We start from the raw sequence: 21,993 nt of genomic DNA on the forward strand, positions 1-21,993 counted from the left end.
TTGAGACAGAGCCTTGCTCTGTCACCCAGGCTGGAGTGCAGTGGCACAATCTCGGATCACTGCAACCTCCACCTCCCGGGTTCAAGCCATTCTCCTGCCTCAGCCTCCCAAGTAGCTAGGACTACAGGCATGCACCACCATGCCTGGCTAATTTTTGTGTTTTTTAAGTAAAGACGGGGTTTCATCATGTTGACCAGGCTGGTCTTGAACTCCTGACCTCAAGCGATCCACCTGCCTCAGCCTCCCAAAGTGCTGGGATTATAGGCGTGAGCCACCATGCCCAGCCTAATCATATTTTCTATTCTTGATTTTCCATGTTGGAACTTTAGATCATCAGAGTTAGCAGGGTTCTTGTACCCAGTCTGATTCAGTCTGCTTATTCACTAATGTTCGTTGAGCACCAAGCACTTTCCAAAACAAAATAGAGACACTGAGAAAAATAAGATAAAGTCCCGACTCACCAGTTCACAGGCCATTACAGACGAGGAAACTGAGGCATGAGTGGTGAAGGTATGGTTTTGGTATGGCAAAGCTAATCAGTGGCACTGATGAGTGTCAGAACTGCCACTCAAACTCGGGTCTTTCCACCTTTCCACCTGACCTCCATCCAAAACAGCAAATCATCCAAAAATAATGTTTGCTTGGGGAATACATTATTTAATGTGTTTGCAGAGGCTCACCCTTCTAATGATGCATTATTTAAGCTAATATTAAATTTATAGCAAGCTGTTTTGTCTCCACAAGCACTGATCCCAATGTAGCATTGAGTCTTGTTGTATGGGAGCTGGGGATAGCTACTTTTAAAATCCCAGGCTGGGCGCGGTGGCACACACCTGTAATCCCAGCACTTTGAGAGGCCGAGGCAGGCAGATCATGAGGTCAGGAGATCGAGACCATCCTGGCTAACATGATGAAACCCCGTCTCTACTAAAAAGATACAAAAAAATTAGCCGGGCATGGTGGCGGGCGCCTGTAGTTCCAGCTACTCGGGAGGCTGAGACAGGAGAATGGCATGAACCCGGGAGGCGGAGTTTGCAGTAAGCCCAGATCACGCCACTGCACTCCAGACTGGGAGACAGAGCAAGACTCCATCTCAAAAATAAAAAATAATAAAATAAAATAAAATAAAATCCCAGAGGACTGACCCAGAAAGAAACTGAAGATGTCCTCTAGGCCAGGCTTTACCTCTGGGTAGGTAAATAACTGAACTCTCCAAGGCAAACACTTCCGTTTCTAAACAGAAGTTTAGGGAGACTCTCGTGACCTCCCTCACTAATGTTTTTTGGGTTTCCCATACTCAAAGCAGGATGGGCAAATGGTTCTTCTGTACGTCTAACTGAAATCTCTCCTGCTGCGTTACAATTCCATTTCCTGGAGGGGATCCAGCCCAGTGTAATTTCCTCCCTCATGTTTCTCAAATCACTAGCTCCCATCATTGCCCCTGGAGCTAAGTTAGAGTCACCGGTTATAGGCCCAGCAGGGCCATTTTGACGACAGCGTTTCCTTTTCTCCGGGTTTTTTATGAGCTTCCTTGTGACAGGCGTATGCTTGGTGAGATCAAAACGTTCTGGGGGGATATTCCACAGGGGAAACCACCTCCCAAAGTCTGCCCTCTGCAAAAATAAAAAAGCATGCTAAATAGCTGAGTTTTATTAACTGGGGAAGCCAGGCTGAGGAAAATGCCCGATAATTAAAAATAATGGCTTCCTTACAAACACAAAATTGTATTAATTTAAAAATTGGTTTCTCTATCACTGAATTCCTACCAAGCCGACTGGGAAGGGAATCGTGCTGATCCCGGCAGTGAAAATAATTCAAAATAACTTTTATGTTCTCCAGGAAGCCTCAAGGTTAATTTAAATATTGCTAGCCGGGTAATTTAATTCGGAATAAGAGAACACTGCAGCTAAATTAAAGCTCCCACATGCTCTAAACTGGGGGGCAGATATCCTCAAAGGGCCTATCGTGCCTGTTGGACCCTCCAGCATCTCGCACCCACATCTAGGGCACCCCCCTTTATAAATGGCACCCTCATAATTAAAGAAATTTGATTAGATTACACAACTGGCCTGAACTCCTTGGCTCACCTTCCAGTGAATTTTTCAGATTTAATTATTAGAAGGATTGGACATTTTAATAGAAATTTTCACATTTCAAAGTTAACTCAAACCTGTGCTATCAAAAAATCCCATTGTCCCAGGGACATGGTAAATTTCCAAGTAAAAACCCACTCTAAGTTATCCATGGCTAATGGCTAGCACCTATCATTACTTCTTTACAGTTGGTGCACCTGAGTCAATGGTCAGAGGCCTCTCAGCTCTAAGTAACAGCAGCAAATCCCAGGGTGGCAGTCAGAGGTTAGGGACCCCTCTTCTTTGTTTACCAGTATTTAGTTCTTTCTGTAATCCCATCTAAGCACTAACCAGGCCTGACCCTGCTTAGCTTATGAGATCAGGAATGTTCAGGCTTCTTTCTATAATCTAAGCACCCTCACACACTAATATCATTATTATTATGATAGTCAAGATCACATATATTATTTGCATGTTGGCCTTTCCCATGATTACATATTGTAGTGTATTATGCACACATATATACACATCTATACACACATATGATTATATTATGGTTATATATGTGATTTTCCCGTTGGTCTTTCCCAGGTAACTAAAGATAAGGCCTTATATCACACTGAGTGTATTTTAACCAAGAGTACACGTCAGAATCACGCAGGGAGCTTTTAAAAATCAAAAATCCCCAGCAGGGCACATGGCTCATGTCTGTAATCCCAGCACTTTGAGAGACTGAGGTAGGTGGATCACTTGAGGTCAGGAGTTCGAGACCAGCCTGACCAACATGGTGAAACCCCATCTCTACTAAAAATATATAAAAATTAGCCAGGTGTGGTGGTGCACCTCTGTAGTCCCAGCTACTCAGGAGGCAGAGACATGAGAATCACTTGAACCTGGGAGGCAGAGGTTGCAGTGATCTGAGATCGTGCCACTGCACTCCAGCCTAGATGACAGAGTGAGACTCTGTCTCAAAAAAAAAAAAAAAAAAAATCCACAAGCCCCAAACCCCTATTCCCCGAGGAGCTGCTTCAGCAGGCGCGGAGCCAGCCGAGCAGCAGTGCTTTAAGAGAGCATTCCATGTGATTTAGAATTGCATGCTTGATGGAAAGCCCGTGGTCCAGCACCCTCAATCCTAGAGGTATACAGCCTGGAGGTTAAGACAGCAAGCTCTGTATGGGGATCCTGGCTCTACCACTTAGTATTTATCTAAACTTGAGCAAGTCACTTGAACCCGTCTATACCTTGTGTGTAAAATGGGGATGATAATAGTGCCTGCCTGAGAGTGTTGTGTAAATTAGATAAAACAAGGGCAATGCTGAGAACAACACTCAGCCTGTGTAAGTGCTCAGCATGTTGCTATTGCTGGGGTTTTTCTTCCTTGTATACCAGAGCAGACACCAAGTCTGGCATTAGCCGACACTCAATGTTCAATAATTAATAAACGCTCTGGGGCCCTATGATATGAGCAAAAAGAAGGAAAAAGGAAAAAAAAAATAAGGAAAGGGAAGGAGGAAAAACTAAGGATGGCCAAGGGGAGGGAAATAAGTAGGCATGATTGGAAGTCAAACACCCTGAAAATCCTTCCTCATTGTTGTTGCATCATTCATTCTGCCTAACAAAATGTTGGAGAGGTCTTGAACCAAAATCTGAAATCCATAGGTTTAAGAATGATGGTGGCCTTCCACGGTTGTCCCAGATGAACCAACCCAATGTGACCAAGCTTCTGTTGGCAGAGGAGGTGATCTATCTTTCTGACCCCCACTGTGTGTTTTGCTCTGAAAATGATGACTCCAACCCCCAGTAATTCAGACGGCATTAAATTTTGGACCTGTTTAAAAAAAACAAAAATCTCACTACCCAGCCTTTGCCGTCTTGACTGTTCCCAGTTGCTGCGAGTTGTTGATAGGAATCTTCCACTTGAAGTTAGGGTTCCTTATAATCCCAAGAACTCACCAACTTTATTCCTCTCCCCATGCTTTGATGCATTCTCTTTTCTTTTTCTTTTTATTCCTTTGTTTCTTTGTTTTTCGAAACAGAGTCTCACTCTGTGGCCCAGGCTGGAGTGCAGTGGCATGATCTCAGCTCACTGCAACCTCCGCCTCCCGGGTTCAAACAATTCTCCTGCCTCAGACTTTTGGGTAGCTGGGATTACAGGCACACGCCACTATGCTTGGCCAATTTTTTTTATTTTTAGTAGAGACACGGTTTCACCATGTTGGCTAGGCTGGTCTCAAACCCCTGACCTCAGGTGATCCACCCATCTCGGCCCCCTAAAGTGCTGGAATTACAGGCATGAGACACATGCACCTGGCCTATGCATTCTCTTTTCTAATTGTCCTATGATAAATATCCTATCTTCTCTCTGAGACAACCTTATGGAAACAGCAATGGTTTGGAGAATCTGTAGTACTGGGTTCAAATTCCACTTCTGCCACTTGTTTCGTTATGTGACTCCTGTAGACCTCAGTTGCTCTGTTGTAAAATGGTTTCTATGTCATGAGAGTGAAAATGGGATCAGGTGTGTAAAGTACCTAGCATAGCACCTGCCAAAGTATCAGGGGCTTGTATCAATTTAGATTAGTTTCCACTGCTAGTAACAGAGATTAGCAATAGCAAGGGTTTAAAAAGGATTTACACTTTACATAGGAAAATCATATTTTCCTATGATCTAAAAGGAGCTTAGGGAAAGCAATCCATGGCTGTATGGGTTAACATTGATGACACCCAGATCAACAGAGATCTAGACTCTTTTTCTCTGGATAGGCCGTCATCCTGGAGGTCTCCAGCCCCAAAGTCACCTCATAGTCACAAGGTAAATGCTGGAGCTCCAGCCATCACATACACATTTCACCCAGGAAAAGGAGGAAAGGGAACAATGAAAGATTGCCTACCTCTCAGCTGAGTCAATTTCCTTCAAGAATATTTTCCAGAAGACCAGCCAACAACAACCACTTACATTTTGTTGGTCACGCCTGTCTCTGAAGGAAGCTGCAAAATGTGTTTCTTTACCTGGGCACAAAGCTGTTTCCCAGAATACAAGTGTCTGTGGTATTAGAATTATTCCTTGTCCCACCACCACCCGCCGACCCCCTGCAAAGCTGCAATGTGGAGCTTTCAAGGGCTGTGAAAAGGCTTCACAGTCTGTCCATCATTTGACACATTTCAGGACACTCAGTAGACATACAATACAGGAAGCAGTAAAGCTGGTGAAGTGTATAAGAGGTTAACTGGTTAAAGTCTGAAGGCCTATGTTCCAGACCAACCCAACCACTTCACTGCTGTGTGACCTTGAGCAAGTTTTATAACCTCTCTGTTTGAAGCTATTTCTTCATTTGTCAAATGGTCTTTGTGAGCAACAACTCAAACTATGGATGCAAAATGCCCAATACAATGCCTATGTATATTAGTCCTCAGCATATATTAAAGTCATCATTATTATCAGCTGGGTGCGGTGGCTCACACCTGTCGTCCTAGAACTTTGGGAGGACAAGGTGGGTGGATCACCTGAGGTCAGGAGTTTGAGACCAGCCTGGCCAACATGGTGAAACCTCGTCTCTACTAAAAATACAAAAATTAGCCTTGCATGATGGTGCATGCCTGTAATCCCAGCTACTCAGGAGGCTGAGGCAGGAGAATCTCTTAAACCCAGAAGGCAGAGGTTGCAGTGAGCTGAGATTGCACCACTGCACTCCAGCCTCAGCAACAGAGCGAGACTCCATCTCAAAATAAAAAAAAAAAAGTTATTATTACTATGATCATCACCATCACTATCATCATTATTACCAGTAAGTGCTGTTGAATTATTAGGGTAAAGTGAGGAGGTACCAGACATCTCTCGAGTCTCTTCCTTCCGCCTGTTTACATCGTCCCTTGCCTTCAGCAGCCACCCCAGGGATATCTGGATTTGCAGTCAGTGAAGTTGTGAGAGTCTGGGCTGAATCTGGCTCATTTCATTCACTTCCAGACACCCACTCAGGGCTAGCTGAATCTCAGGAGTCCCTCTCCTTTGCCCCTCACCAGAGTCTAGTCTCCCAGCTCTGCCTTCTGGGATAGGCTTTCTTCTCTGATCAGATCAACTTCTAAATAAATATTAAATTATGTCTGATGTGTTCCCCATTCCTTTCAAATCTAAGTAAATCAGTTCATCCCTTTGTCGGAAATCCCCTAGCCCTGCTGAGGCCTACCCACTGTGTCTCGCATTCTTGACAGTGGCAAGATTTTTCTCTAGATATTAGAAGGAAAGAAGTTCACATAGGAATGGGGCTTCGTATTCCCAAATCTTTGTAAAATATGGATTTCTAAGCCCTGTTCTCCACTCTTCTAGGTAACTTTACTTAAGATTTCATAAGAGGGCCAGGGGCAGTGGATCACGCCTATAATCCCAGCACTTTGGGAGGCCGAGACAGGCGGATCACAAGAACAGGAGATCGAGACCATCCCGGCTAACACGGCGAAACCCCGTCTCTACTAAAAATACAAAATATTAGCCAGGCATAGTGGCAGGCGCCTGTAGTCCCAGCTACTCAGGAGGCTGAGGCAGGAGAATGGTGTGAACCCGGGAGGCGGAGCTTGCAGTGAGCCTAGATCGCGCCACTGCACTCCAGCCTGGGTGACAGTGCGAGACTCCATCTCAAAAAAAAAAAAAAAGATTTCATAAGAAATCATGGCACCTGTTCTTAAAGATCATTAGCTTTTCAGCTAATGATGTGCCAAAAAGAGTTACAAGTGTGCAAATATGCAAACTCTCTTGCCCCCAGGGTGACCAGGCAGCCCACGCAAACTCCAGGGTTCAGCTCTATTGTATATTGCTGTATAATTTGCACACTGCACAAGTTTCACCATTCACACTTTCTACAATCCTATGGCACCCTTTGTAATTGTGCAGTGCACAGCCTACCTAACTGTCCATCGCAGCCATGCCCAGGTCAGTCGTCTCTGTCCATAAGCTGCCTTATTTTTATATTCTGTTGCACCATACAAATGCTACCATTTTCTTTTCTTTTCTTTTCTTTTCTTTTCTTTTCTTTTTTTTTAGATAGGGCACAATTTCAGCTCACTGCCATCTCCACCTTCCAGGTTCAAGCAATTCTCCTGCCTCAGCCTCCCCAGTAGCTGGAACTACAGGTGCGTGCCACCATGCCAGCTAATTTTTATATTTTTAGTAGAGATGGGGTTTCACCATGGCTGGTCTCAAACTCCTGACCTCAGGTGATCCACCTACCTTGGCCTCCCAAAATGCAGGGATTACAGGTGTGAGCCACCACGCCTGGCCAAATATTGCTATTTTCTATCTGTGCCATGATAAGGAGTTTAGAAAGCACTACTCTAACTTTGGGGTTATTTCTTCCTCCAATGAACACTTATGCCCTGGCCATGCCAGCCATGTCCTCCACAGAAGCTGAGCCGGCAGGCCTGGGTGATGTCTTTCAAACCAGGCCTGTTGTGTTTTCCTAGGTCCATGGAAGAAATCTCTTGTCCATCGACTATGATCGAAATATTCGGACTGAAAAGATCTATGATGACCACCGGAAGTTCACCCTGAGGATCATTTATGACCAGGTGGGCCGCCCCTTCCTCTGGCTCCCCAGCAGCGGGCTGGCAGCCGTCAACGTGTCATACTTCTTCAATGGGCGCCTGGCTGGGCTTCAGCGTGGGGCCATGAGCGAGAGGACAGACATAGACAAGCAAGGCCGCATCGTGTCCCGCATGTTCGCCGACGGGAAAGTGTGGAGCTACTCCTACCTTGACAAGGTAGGTGAACATGCTGCCCTGACAGCAAGGGCTTTCTGTTATTTCTGTTATTCCTGCCACTCTTTGTGTGTGTGTGTGTGTGTGTGTGTGTGATGGAGTCTCGCTCTGTTGCCCAGGTTGGAGTACAGTGGCACAATCTCAGCTCACTGCAACCTCCTCCTCATGGGTTCTAGCGATTCTCCTGCCTCAGCCTCACAGGTAGCTGGGACTACAGGCACACGCCACCATGCCAAGCTAATTTTCTATTTTTAGTAGAGACGGGTTTCTGCATGTTGGCCAGGCTGGTCTTGAACTCCTGACCTCAGGTGATCGCCTACCTCGGCCTCCCAAAGTGCTGGGATTACAGGCGTGAGCCACTGCACCCGGCCATTCCTGCTGCTCTTATAAGCTAGCCTGATATGCTTTGCCATGAGACATCTTAACATCTTTACTTCAACTCTACAAGGACTTCCCTCCTGCTCCCACCCTCACAGGGGGAAGAAAATCTGAAGGCAAATGTTATTCATAGCTCAGCACTATTACCATTGGGGTAGGGGGTGGGGGTGCTAGACACTCAGTAATGGCAAAAAGGACGAATTGTCTGATTCTATTCCAAAAAAGAAAAAAGTGCCGTTGAAGCGGACAGAATCATCCCACTGGCAGCGCGGCTCATCATTACTTATGAATTGGAAATGCAGTGATTCATTTCTGCCTTACCCTAAATTAAGCCATCAGGATGGGGAATTTTTCCTAAAATTCAAGCACACAGAGCAACCCTCTCCTACTTGTCCTGTTGGCTGAAACAGCCCATGAATTCTCTCTACTTGATTCCCTGTGTCTGAAAGTGCCAAATTCAGGTCTTCGTGCTGGAAAAAGGTCAGGTTGGAGTGGCGGTATGAAAAAAAAAAAGATCCCTTTGGGCACGTGTCAAGACTTTTGAAGGCTGCCCTGGCCATGTAGTCATTAGACAGGGGCTTGCTCAGCCTGGGCCTCTCACCTAGACTCCCCTTGGTGCAGGTCCGCTCCTTCCTTTCTCACCAACTCATTACAGCGGTGACCCACAGACAAAGATGTTACCTCTCTGCAAGACAGAACTGCTGTCCCCTCAGTCCTTCCTGAATGCTGTCCTCGTTATGCCTGAAATACAGGAATGATGGACCAGGGGAGCAGGAATCTCCCAATTGCCTCTAATTGAAGTCATTTTTTTTCCCAAAGAATCAGTGATTCTAGGTTATTTCATCTTTGCAGTAGCTTCAAAATGCAGGATGTGGCTGGGTACAATGGCTCACACCTGTAATCCCAGCGCTTTGGGAGTCCCAGGTGGTCTGATCACTTGAGGTCAGGAGTTCAAGACCAGCCTGGCCAACATGGTCAAACCCCGTCTCTACTAAAATTACGAAAATTAGCCAGGGGTGGTGGTGCATGCCTCTAATTCCAGCTACTCGGGAGGCTGAGGCAGGAGAATCACTTGAAGCCGGGTGGTGGAGTAGGTTGCGGTGAGCTGACATTGCACCACTGCACTACAGCCTGGGTGATGGAGTGAGATTCTGTTTCAAAAAAAAAAATACAGGATGCATTTTCTCTTTTTTAGATTTAATCAGGGTATGTGTGTCACACAGCTCCCCTGCTGGACCCAGTGGCAGTCATTTCTCAGCAATCTTGGGGTTCCTTGTTATTGAGCGTGGAGGTAAACCTCATGCGTCTCACTTCAGCTGTCCAAGCCCTCAATTTTTAAAGTATCATCCAAGCAACATCAGTATTTGCAGGGAGCTTGTTGCAAAATGCAGATTCTCAGGGCCCACCCCAGATCTACCAAATTAGACTCTGCCTTTTTACAAGATCCTGAGTATTTTGCTTGCATGTTAAATTTGGGAAGCACTGGTCAAGGCAACCACCATGATCCATCAGGATTGGCATGTCCAGTGAAATCAATCTGTTTAATCTGGTCTGAGCTTCCCATTCTTCATGACTTTTGAGTTGACATGTGGGGAAATGGACTAAATTCTGTCTGTTTGAATGCTTGGTCCTCAAAAGCCAACTGATATGTTCTGTTCCCCTTTCCTTTCTGCAGTCCATGGTCCTCCTGCTTCAGAGCCAACGTCAGTATATATTTGAGTATGACTCCTCCGACCGCCTCCTTGCCGTCACCATGCCCAGCGTGGCCCGGCACAGCATGTCCACACACACCTCCATCGGCTACATCCGCAACATTTACAACCCGCCTGAAAGCAATGCTTCGGTCATCTTCGACTACAGTGACGACGGCCGCATCCTGAAGACCTCCTTTTTGGGCACTGGACGCCAGGTGTTCTACAAGTATGGGAAACTCTCCAAGTTATCAGAGATTGTCTACGACAGTACCGCCGTCACCTTCGGGTATGACGAGACCACCGGTGTCTTGAAGATGGTCAACCTCCAAAGCGGGGGCTTCTCCTGCACCATCAGGTACCGGAAGATTGGGCCCCTGGTAGACAAGCAGATCTACAGGTTCTCTGAGGAAGGCATGGTCAACGCCAGGTTTGACTACACCTATCATGACAACAGCTTCCGCATCGCAAGCATCAAGCCCGTCATAAGTGAGACTCCTCTCCCCGTTGACCTCTACCGCTATGATGAGATTTCTGGCAAGGTGGAACACTTTGGTAAGTTTGGAGTCATCTATTATGACATCAACCAGATTATCACCACTGCCGTGATGACCCTCAGCAAACACTTTGACACCCATGGGCGGATCAAGGAGGTCCAGTATGAGATGTTCCGGTCCCTCATGTACTGGATGACGGTGCAATATGACAGCATGGGCAGGGTTATCAAGAGGGAGCTAAAACTGGGGCCCTATGCCAATACCACGAAGTACACCTATGACTACGATGGGGACGGGCAGCTCCAGAGTGTGGCTGTCAATGACCGCCCGACCTGGCGCTACAGCTATGACCTTAATGGGAATCTCCACTTACTGAACCCAGGCAACAGTGTGCGCCTAATGCCCTTGCGCTATGACCTCCGGGATCGGATAACCAGACTCGGGGATGTGCAGTACAAAATTGACGATGATGGTTATCTGTGCCAGAGAGGGTCTGACATCTTTGAATACAATTCCAAGGGCCTCCTAACAAGAGCCTACAACAAGGCCAGCGGGTGGAGTGTCCAGTACCGTTATGATGGCGTAGGACGGCGGGCTTCCTACAAGACCAACCTGGGCCACCACCTGCAGTACTTCTACTCTGACCTCCACAACCCGACACGCATCACCCATGTCTACAATCACTCCAACTCGGAGATTACCTCGCTGTACTACGACCTCCAGGGCCACCTCTTTGCCATGGAGAGCAGCAGTGGGGAGGAGTACTACGTTGCCTCTGATAACACAGGGACTCCTCTGGCTGTGTTCAGCATCAATGGCCTCATGATCAAACAGCTGCAGTACACGGCCTATGGGGAGATTTATTATGACTCCAACCCCGACTTCCAGATGGTCATTGGCTTCCATGGGGGACTCTATGACCCCCTAACCAAGCTGGTCCACTTCACTCAGCGTGATTATGATGTGCTGGCAGGACGATGGACCTCTCCAGACTATACCATGTGGAAAAACGTGGGCAAGGAGCCGGCCCCATTTAACCTGTACATGTTCAAGAGCAACAATCCTCTCAGCAGTGAGCTAGATTTGAAGAACTACGTGACAGGTGAGGATTCTACCACCAAGGATGGGCAGTGGCTCCCTGCAGGGTGGTTGTTGCCGTAGGGAACTTGAGAGGAAGGTCTCCCATCTGATGGTAGGAGAAGCCCACGGGCCATAAAGCCCAGGCAATGCGGTTGGCAGCACTACAGTGTCTAGAAAAGTAGAGAGACGGCAGTACAGAGCAGTCCTGAGGACTGTTTGAAGATGTCCCAGCCACTTTCATGTCTAGTCAGTTGAAATAACTTTCTAAAAGCCCTTCCTACCCCAACAGAGGAAAGCAGTAAGAAGTGGAGAGAGAATAGGGCTCCGGTGTCAGAAATATCTGGTTCAAATTCCCTCTCTTCTATTTATAAGCCAAAGGACCTTAGGCTAGTTGTCCAATCTCTCTGAACTATAGTCTCCTTCCCTGTGAAAGGCACTGATAAAACCATCCCACAGAGTGATCATGACAAATAAATGAACTCAGCTGGGCATGGTGGCTCACGCCACCCACATAATCCCAGCACTTTGAGAGACTGGGGCAGATGAATCCCTTGAGGTCAGGAGTTCAAGACCAGCCTGGCCAAGATGGTGAAAGCCCATCTCTACTAAAAATACAAAAACTAGCCAGTGGTGGTGCATGCCTGTAGGCCCAGCTACTCAGGAGGCTGAGCCAAGAGAATTACTTGAACTCAGGAAGCGGAGGTTGCAGTGAGCTGAGATCATGCCACTGCACTCCATCCAGCCCAGGTGACAGAGCAAGACCCTGTCTCAAAAAAAAAAAAAGAAGAAGAAGTAAATGAACTTGTGTAGTTATAGTTTAGTGCCTGGCAAGTAGAGAGTGGATGTTCATGAAATGGTATCTGCTCATGTTATTAACATTGTCATTACTAGAGAAGCAATGAGTGAACGTAAGTATCGAGATGACTGTAACCCAGTTCTTGACCTCCAGAGGCTCATCTGGTGAGAGATATATACAAATAACCAACAATAATGCAAAGCAGAATTAAGTCTTTGCTACCATATAGGCGTCTGCTCAGTTATTTATCAAAACACATTTATAAAGTGGCACTGTGCTAGGTTCTGGGGATTCAATGGTGAATAAGACAAATACCATTCTCTCAAGATGTGTGTGTGTGTGTGTGTGTGTGTGTGCAGATTAATTCTGATTTTCAAGATTGGCATATACAGAAGGGTCCATGTCAAAATGGGCCTGAAGAATTCATGGGACCTTGGCCAGCAGAAGTGAGCTCAAGGCTGAAGGAAGGCTATGAACAAATGTCATAACGACATAGAAAGTTTGGAGAATAGCATGAAAGGAGGGGCCAAGAAAGGCAGATTATCTACTTCTCTGTGATAAGTGAGAAATTGGTGAAATGAATTAGCTGCATGTGGTGGCACATGCCTGTGGTCCAAACTACCCAGGGGGCTAAGTAGGGAGAATCTCTTGAACGCAGGAGTTGGAGGCTACAGTCAGCTATGATCATGCCACTGCAGTCCAGCCTGGGTACAGAGTGAGACCCCATCTCACAAAAAGAAAAGAAAAGAAAAAGAAATTGGTGAAATGAGAGTCTCTCTCCATCCATCCATTCACTCATTCAGCAAATATTTGTACAGTATCTAACATGTACTACATACTAGAGATACAATGGGAAGCAAGATAAAGTCCCTGTGCTTAGGGAAATGAGCAAGGAAATCAGAATGGCTGGATGGCTGGGTGGATGGCTGGATGGCTGGGTGGATGGCTGGATGGCTGGGTGGATGACTGGGTGGATGGCTGGATGGCTGGGTGGATGACTGGATGGCTGCATGGCTGAGTGGATGACCGGATGGCTGGGTGGATGGCTGGATGGCTGGATGGCTGTGTGGATGGATGGATGGATGGATGGATGGATGGATGGATGGATGGATGGATGGATGGATGGATGGATGAATGGATGGATAAATAGACGGATAAATTGAGGGATGGGTAGGTGGATGGGTGGGTGAATGGTTGGATGGGTGTGTGGATGGGAGGATGAATGGATGGATGGATGGTGGTAGGTAGGTAGGTAGAGAGAGGGGGAGAGAGAGATCCAAAGAGACCAGGGCTCCAAAGGGCTAATTTCCAGCAAGCAGGCTGGGACCATCTCACTGTTTATGCTTTGTATAGAGAAACAATAATGAGGACCCAAGACCAGAACCCCCAAGTTCCAGAAAACTCACAGCTCTTTTCCATGGGCCAAGGAGGCATCGACACTTAGGTGACCAGGGCCACTTGTCCATCCCCAAGGCAGGAATGGAAGCAGCATCTACCTGGAGCACAGTGCTGCCCTCTGAGCCCCATGCCACAGAAATAAACAACCTTAAAGATCAACTGTGACCATGCATTGCTTCACTGACAAGCCCTGGACATTTTGAAGTCAAACCCAGAATCCCCAAACACCAGAAACATCTGGGACCTTTGGGGCCCAGAAGCTATGGCCAAGTGACCTAGGCTAACGTCTGTAAACCCTCCTGTCCTTCTCTCCTGTGCCTCATCAGAGGCCCTGCTAGGGCTTCCCTGCTTACCCCATGCTCAGCATGATTTTTGTCCCCGAAATCACTGCAGCTGCAAATTAAAATAAGTCTCAGGAAAACACACACATATAGTATTAATATGAGGTAATGATACATGATATAAAGATGAAAAAAGTAGGATGAGGGCATGGAGAGTGATGAGAAGTGTCTCCTTTATGGAGGGGATCACGGACGGCCTTTCTGAGCAGGTAGTGTTGATCAGACATTTATGAAGTGCAGGGAGACAGAAGGAGTGTTCCAGAGACAGGAAACAGTGTGAATGGGGAGGTTGACTAGGCCTACCTTAGCCATAGGAGAGAATCCTGCCCCACACAGAATGTCCCTTCCAGAAGCCCGGTTGGCATCAGACACCTTGGGAATGAATCAGCCAGAGAGGCAATAAAGAGAAACCCGCAGTGTGGGCTGTACGGACATGTCCCGCTGCCAAGACCCAAACAAAATCATTTCACAGGGCACAGTCAGCCTCACTGACCCCCTCAGCTACTTACGTGGCTCTCCAGAAAAGGCCAAAAAAAAATAATTAGCAGGGTTTTCTGAATAGCAATACTGCTTTTCTCATTCTGGCGCTTCATGGAGACTCAATAAATGGGAATCAAATCAAGTTGAACTAAGTCCAACAAAATTGAATCCAGAAACCATTAGAGAGTCTAAAATAAAGGGTGGTGTGAGAGAAACGGCGTGCACAGGATGGATGTCTTCAGTGGGAGTTGAGGGAGAGAAGGAGCCAGACCAGGCACAGCCCACGCCCGGGCAGTGACCTGGGAGTGGGGATCCGAGTGGAGAACACCAAATTATTCTCTGCTGTTCACATGTTGGCTCATCTGTAAGCCCCATCTAAATTAGTCTTAATTTGCCACTTAGGAGACTAGCAGAGTGGCTGAACTCACTGCTCACAATTTAAGCAGAAGAGGTAATTAAGATGTAGTCAGGAGAAACACGAAGAACAGAACCTTTTCTCTCCAGTACCCAGTAGCAGCAAAAGAATGGTGGCTGTTTGGAAACAGAACTCTCTGAATGCAAGGGGCAGCTCCTGAAGCCGGAGAAGGGTCTGTTTGTTCTTCCCAAGAATGCGAGGACAAAGAAAAGCAACCCAGAATACTACTGACTGGGTAGGAGCTCAGAGACATCTGGGCAGAGACACAAGTTAGCCTCCAGGAGCAGGCGGAGGGGGCAAGAAGTGGTTCCTTCTCACTCACAGGCTCCAAAGCAGCACCCTTTTGAACAGTTACTTTTTAAGGTAATATATTGATAATTGACATATCTGTGATGAAAAGATACGAGAAGAAAGAGTGTAAAAGAAAGACTGGGCCAGGCATGCCTGTAATCCCAGCACTTTGGGAGGCCAAGGCAAGAGTATCACTTGAGTCTAGGAGTTTGAGACCAGCCTGGCCAATATAGAGAGATCCCATCTCTACCAAAAATTTAAAAGTTAGCCAAGTGTGGTGGTGCACACCTGCAGTCCCAGCTACTTGGGAGGCTGAGGCAGAAGAATTGCTTGAGCCCGGGAGATTGAGATTGCAGTGAGCTGTGACTGTGCCATGGCACTCTTTTTTGAGACAGGGTCTCAGAAAAAGAAAAAAAAAAAAAACTGGGAGACTACCTCCCAACAACCTGCAATGCCCTAGACTTTTCCGATTTTAGCATCCCAGGAAACTCTTCTGTCTTGGATACACTGGGATCTATACCCTGCCCCCAGCACTGCCCTATTCTGAAGTCAGTTCTCTCTGATATTAGAACCTGAGTCCATCTCAAGATACCACTTCTTGGCCAGGCACGGTGGCTTACACCCGTAGTCCCAGCACTTTGGGAGGCTGAGGCGAGTGGATCACCTGAAGCCAGGAGTTTGAGACCAGCCTGACTGACATGGTGAAACCCTGTCTCTACTAAAAATACAAAAAAATTAGCCAGGTGTTGTGGCAGGCACCTGTAATCCCAGTTACTGGGGAGGCTGAGGCAAGAGAATCGCTTGAACTTCGGAGGTGGAGATTGCAGTGAGCTGAGATTGCACCATTGCACTCCAGCCTGAGAAACAAGAGTGAAACTCGGTCTCAAAAACAAAGAAGAGAAAAAGGCACCACTTCTAACCTTGCCAATCACTTGCTGTGTGACTTGGACAAACAACCCTTCAGAGCCACAGTTTTTTGTTGTTGTTTGTTTTGTTTGTTTGTTTGTTTTTGAGACAGAGTCTTACTCTGTCGCCCAGGCCGGAGTGCAGTGGCATGATCTTGGCTCACTGCAACCTCTGCCTCTCGGGTTCAAGTGATTCTCCTGCCTCAGCTGGGACTACAGGTGTCTGCAACCACTCCCGGCTAATTTTTTCTGTATTTTTAGTACAGACGGGCTTTCACTGTGTTAGCCAGGATGGTCTCGATCTCCTGACCTCGTGATCCGCCCACCTTGGCCTCCCAACGTGTTGGGATTACAGGCGTGAGCCACCGTGCCTTGCAGAGCCACAGTTTCTTCATCGGCAAAATAGTGATAATAATAGCACTCACCTTATGGGGTGGCGAAAACTAAATGCATCACGACGTGTAAAGTGCCTAGCACAGAGCAAAGGCTAATAAATGCTCTCGTTATTATTTTATATATATATATGCGTGTGTGTGTGTATATATATATATATATATATTTTTTTTTTTTTTTTTTTTTTTTTTTTTTTGAGATAGAGTCTCGCTCTGTCGCCCAGACTGGAGTGCAGTGCCGTGATCTTGGCTCACCGCAAGCTCCGCCTCCTGGGTTCACGCCATTCTCCTGCCTCAGCTTCCCGAGTAGCTGGGACTACAGGTGCCCGCCACCACACCCAGCTAATTCTTTTCGTATTTTTTTAGTAGAGACGGGGTTTCACCGTGTTAGCCAGGATGGTCTCTATCTCCTGACCTCTTGATCCGCCAGCCTCGGCCTTCCAGAGTGCTGGGATTACAGGCGTGAGCCACCGAGCCCAGCCACGCACTTGTTATTTATAAGCAGCTATAGACTTGGAGGTGGAGAGTTCATAGATGACGAGTGAGGACACTGTCTTTGTATTATTTTCTGGGGTATGTGGAAAACGGTCTCCATATCCACCTTGAAATAGATTCCAACCCTGCTCTGAATGGTATTGCTTTAGCAAACTGGAAGCCCCAGATAAAATTTGAGTTCAGTGACCCTCCTAGATGTGGCCCATGATGATGCATATTTTCCCCCATCCCTTTCTCCCTGGTGGGTCTTTGGCTTACGAAGCCGAGGCACACTTTAGCTTAAAGTCAGATTTTGTGGAGTTTAATTTATCTAAGTGAGGAGGAAGGCACAACCTCCTTCTCACATTATCCTCTTCTCATCTTTACACTTAACACCTGAAGATGCCGCGCTGACAGTGTGTTCAGAGGGAGAACGCGCTTTGGCGGTGGATAATCACATGCTGTGAAGAACGTGAGAAGAGGAGAGTCATGAGCTATTAGGTGGTGCCACAGTGCCAGCTCCTGCCCAAGCAATTCCCTCTAGACAGACTGTTTAGGGAGCCTGTTACCAGATAACACCAATTCCTTCTAAAGGAGGAGACGTGTTGTGTTGTCTCAGAAATGCCTTCCGCAGCATGGAGGAGGAGTCACTAGAATAAACATTTCCAAAGGGGTTGAGACTCAGAAACCAGCCATGTTAGAAAATTTAAAGGAGAGGAAGGAGGGAAAGGGGAGGGAGAGGAAGAGGAAGAAGGGGAGGAAGAGGAAGAAGAAGTGGAAGAAGAGGAAGAATAGAAAGAAAAGGAAGAGGAAGGAGGAAGAGGAACTATACAAACTAGGACATAAGGCATTGCTCTTCATGGGAATGGCCACTGAAATGCCTGGTCACAGAGGCAGGAGGGCTCTTAACATCACTTTCGCCTCCTCAAGGGATCCTGAGCTAGGGAGAGAGAGATCCCTGGGGGAAAAAGATCCCGATGGGGAGAGTCTTCTAAAGATAAGGCCTTCTCGGCCCAGTGCGGTGACTTATGCCTGTAATCCCAGCATTTTGGGAGGCTGAGGCAGGCGGATCACCTGAGGTCAGGAGTTCGAGACCAGCCTGGCCAACATGGCAAAATCCCATCTCTACTAAAAACACAAAAATTAGCTGGGCATGGTTGTGCGTGCCTGTGATCCCAGCTACTAAAGAAGCTGAGGCAGGAGCTGAGATTGCGCCACTGCACTCCAGCCTGGGTGACAGAGCCAGACTCTGTCTCAGAAAAAAATGGAAAACAGGCTTTCAAACAAAAAATTTGTACAGGAATGTTTAGAGCAGCATTATTCATAATAGTAAAAAAGTGGAAACAGGCCAAGCGCAGTGGCTCACGCCTGTAATCCCAGCACTTTGGGAGGCCAAAGTGGGTGGATCACAAGATCAGGATATGGAGACCATCCTGCCTAGCGCGGTGAAATCCCATCTCTACTAAAAATACAAAAAATTAGCCGGGTGTGGTGGCGGGTGCCTGTAGTCCTTGCTACTCAGGAGGCTGAGGCAGGAGAATCACTTGAACCCAGGAGGCAGAGGTTGCAGTGAGCCGAAATCGCGCCACTGCACTCCAGCCTGGGTGACAGAGCAAGGCTCAGTTTCAAGAAAAGAAGTGGAAACAACCCAAATATGTATCAACTGGTAAATGGATAAACAAAGCACACTGCATGCTCCAACATGGACAAACCTTAAAAACCTGCTAAGTGAAAGAAGCCAGACACAAAAGGCCATGTATTGTGGGATTCCACTCATGTCAAATGTCCCAAACAGGTCAATCCATACAGACAGAAAGCAGTTTGTGGGAGGAGTAATGCAGAATGACTACTAATGGGTATGAGGGGCTTTGGGGGGTGATGAAAATGTTCTGAAATTAGTAATGATGATTGCATAACATTGTGAATGTACTGGAAACCACTGAATTGTGCACTTTCAAATGGTGAATTTTATATGAATTTTACATTACATTTTTTTTTAAAAAAAAGGGAAACGATTAGGCCAGGCACGGTGGCTCACACCTGTAATCCTAGCACTTTGGGAGGCCAAGGTGGAGGGATCCTCTGAGGTTAGGAGTTCGAGACCAGCCTGGCCAACATGGCAAAACCCCACCTATACTAATAATAATACAAAAATGAGCCAGGCGTGGTGGCGGGCACCTGTAATCCCAGCTACTTGGGAGGCTGAGGTACGAGAATCACTTGACCCTGGGAGGCCGAGGCTGCAGTGAGTTGAAATGGCACCACTGCACTCCAGTCTGGGCGACAGAGTGAGACTCAGTATCAACAATAACAACAAAAAAGGAAACAATTTACTAATGGATTAGATGTGGGGAATGGAAAAAAGAAAGGAGTCAAGGATGACATCCGGAAGGATGGGGTTGTCATTAGCCAAGATGGAGAAGATTGTGGGTGGGGCAAGTTTGGAGGAAGATCAGGAGTTCAGTTTTGGACCTGTTAAATTTGAAATGCAATTAGCTATCCAAGTTTAGCGTTCCAGAAGAGGTCCATGCTGGAGATACAAATTCTGGAGTCAGTATCTGCATGTAGATGGCATTTGGGGACCAAGCCTGGCTAAGATCACCATGATTGTTGAGTGGAGACGGTTGAGAGGAGAAGCTCATAGACTGACTTGAGTCTGGGGCATCTCAACATTAAGAGATCAGGGAGATGAAGAGGAACCAAAAACAGACAGAGAGCAGCTACTAATGTGGGAGAAGAAAAAAACAAGAGAATGTGTCATCCAGAAAGCAAAGAAAAAAGAAAGGCAGGAGAGTTCCACTTGTCAAACACTCCTGATAGGTCAAGCAGGATGAGAACCAAGAGCAACACTGGGCTTGGCAAACGGAAATCACTCATGACCTTGACAAGGGTGGTTTCAGGGAAGTTGTGGAGGCAAAAGCCTGATTCAAAGGAGAAGGGGAGAAGAATGAGAGACAATGAGAACAGAAAATTAGTTTGAGTTGGAGAAGTTTTTGCAAAGGGGAATTAGAAATGGGTGGTCGGGGGCAAGAGGGGAAATTTTTTAAACATTAAGCTGCACATCTGTATGCTGATGGGGTTGATCCACTGGAAGAGAGAGCAAATCAATGATGTGGGGTAAGAGAGAAAATTGCTGGAGTGATGTCCCTGAGTTGGCAAGAAAGAGTGTGACCAAGTGCATAGGGGGAGGATTGAACTTGCACAGCTCATCTAGAGTAAGAGGAGAAAAGCCAGAAATATGAGTACAAGTGCTGGTAGCCACATCACCATCGGCAAATGTGATGGGAGTTTAGGGAAATTGTCCCCTGGCTGCATCAGTTATCTCAGAATAGGAGGTAAGGTCAGCTACTGGGAGGAAGGAGAAGCAGGTATTGGGGATTTTAGGAGATAAGAAGGAGTAAAATTGTCCAGGAGGATGAGAGGATAGTTGAATGGAGTAAAGGAACTTAGTAAGCTCACCAGGCAGCAGGGAAGCATGCTTTAAATTCCTGCTGGGGAATTTAAAGTGACATGGATCAGCATGGTTATGATTTTTACCCCAGTCACATTCAGCTGCACAGGTACAAATATGGAATAGGCAAAGACTTGGATGTAACCAACATTGTGATTTCACCAAGCAAGTGTGGTGAGGTGAGAAAGGGGCAAGGGATCTGAGAATATCACCAAGGGAATGATGCCAGTGACTATGTGCTAGATAAGGAGAGAAGAAAAACCAGGAAGGTGAGGGATGGAGGGGGAAAGGAGTTTGGGATGGATTGGAGGTACTAGGGGTTGTGTGGGAGAGATTAAAGGATTAAGGTTGTCCTGTTACAAGAAAGGGTAGGTGCGAAAACATTGAGGCAGTGGTCAGAGGGTGATATGCATGAAATTGAGATGATGGAGGGATGAAAATGATTGGGGATGACAGGGTCCAGAGTATAAACATGACAGTGAGTAGGGAAAAGACTATGAAAGGAGAGGAGGTCATGGAAACAAGAGGCCAGAATGTTGGAAGGAGCAACTACCTGTATAATGAAATCACTAAGAATTAATTCAGGAAAACAGATGGAGGGAATGACAGTGGAGCAGAAGCTAAAAGCTTTGAGAAATGCAAGCGAGTGCCTCCCATATTACAAATGCATTTGTACCTCCAGGTCCAGTGATTGCAGGTGAAGAAGCAGGGAGACCAATGTTCTTGGCAGAAAGAGTTTCAGTAAGAGCAAAAAGGGAAAGGAACCATTAGAAAATAGATTGAAGACATGAGGTGGTGGGGGCGGGGGGGAGGGGTGTGGCTTCCGATACAAATGTGAATTCCAGAGGGCCCAATAGAAGTGTTTGGGGAACTGGGGAGAGGTGATGCTGGAGCAGGAAAGGAAGGGATTGGAGGGTGTTGGGCATGATTTGGGGGATGCCCATTATAAACAGGGATAAGGAGCATAAGGAGATTAGTCCTGCTGGACTCCGTGGTGGTGGTGGTGGTGAAGATGTGAGCATTTCGAGGCACAGACATCCAGGACTCTCTGTTGATCAGTGTGGAAGGAGTCTTATTCTAAGGACCTGGATCATTCAGCAGAGGGCAGGGCACTTGGGGCAGGTGACATAATTCCCAATGCAAGGACTTGATGTTGACCTCCGGCAGGTGATCTTACTCTGAGCAGCCAGTGCCCTCTCTTGGTTTCTCTTTAAAGAGTAGGAAGTCTGGGCTGGGCACAGTGGTTCACGCCTATAATCCCAGCACTTTGGGAGGCCAAGGCGGGCAGATCACCTGAGGTTGGGAGTTCGAAACCAGCCTGACCAACATGGAGAAACCCATCTCTACTAAAAATACAAAATTAGCCAAGTGTGGTGGCGCATGCCTGTAATCCCAGCTACTTGGGAGGCTAAGGCAGGAGAATCACTTAAACCTGGGAGGCGGAGGTTGCAGTGAGCCAAGATTGCGCCATTGCACTCCAGCCTGGGCAACAGAGCAAGACTCCATCTCAAAAAAAAAAAAAAGAGAGAGAGAGAGAGAGAATAGGAAGGCTGGAGAAAAGGGCTCTCAGGATCCAGAGGACTC

At 46.9% G+C, this 21,993-nt stretch overlaps 1 protein-coding gene across 4 annotated transcripts in view; it reads left to right on the top strand.

Moving 5' to 3' along the window:
* Positions 1-21,993, top strand: part of TENM2 (teneurin transmembrane protein 2) — a 998,748-nt gene that overhangs the window by 972,208 nt on the left and 4,547 nt on the right. For all 4 annotated transcript variants that reach the window (XM_011997828.1, XM_011997839.1, XM_011997846.1 and 1 more), the window contains 2 exons: positions 7,527-7,823; positions 9,874-11,488. In XM_011997828.1, coding sequence (XP_011853218.1) covers positions 7,527-7,823; positions 9,874-11,488 — 1,912 coding nt within the window. The remainder of the gene's footprint in view (positions 1-7,526; positions 7,824-9,873; positions 11,489-21,993) is intronic.

The sequence above is a fragment of the Mandrillus leucophaeus genome, unplaced genomic scaffold (genome assembly GCF_000951045.1).
Source record: "Mandrillus leucophaeus isolate KB7577 unplaced genomic scaffold, Mleu.le_1.0 Scaffold115, whole genome shotgun sequence".
Classification (NCBI taxonomy): Eukaryota; Metazoa; Chordata; class Mammalia; order Primates; family Cercopithecidae; genus Mandrillus; species Mandrillus leucophaeus.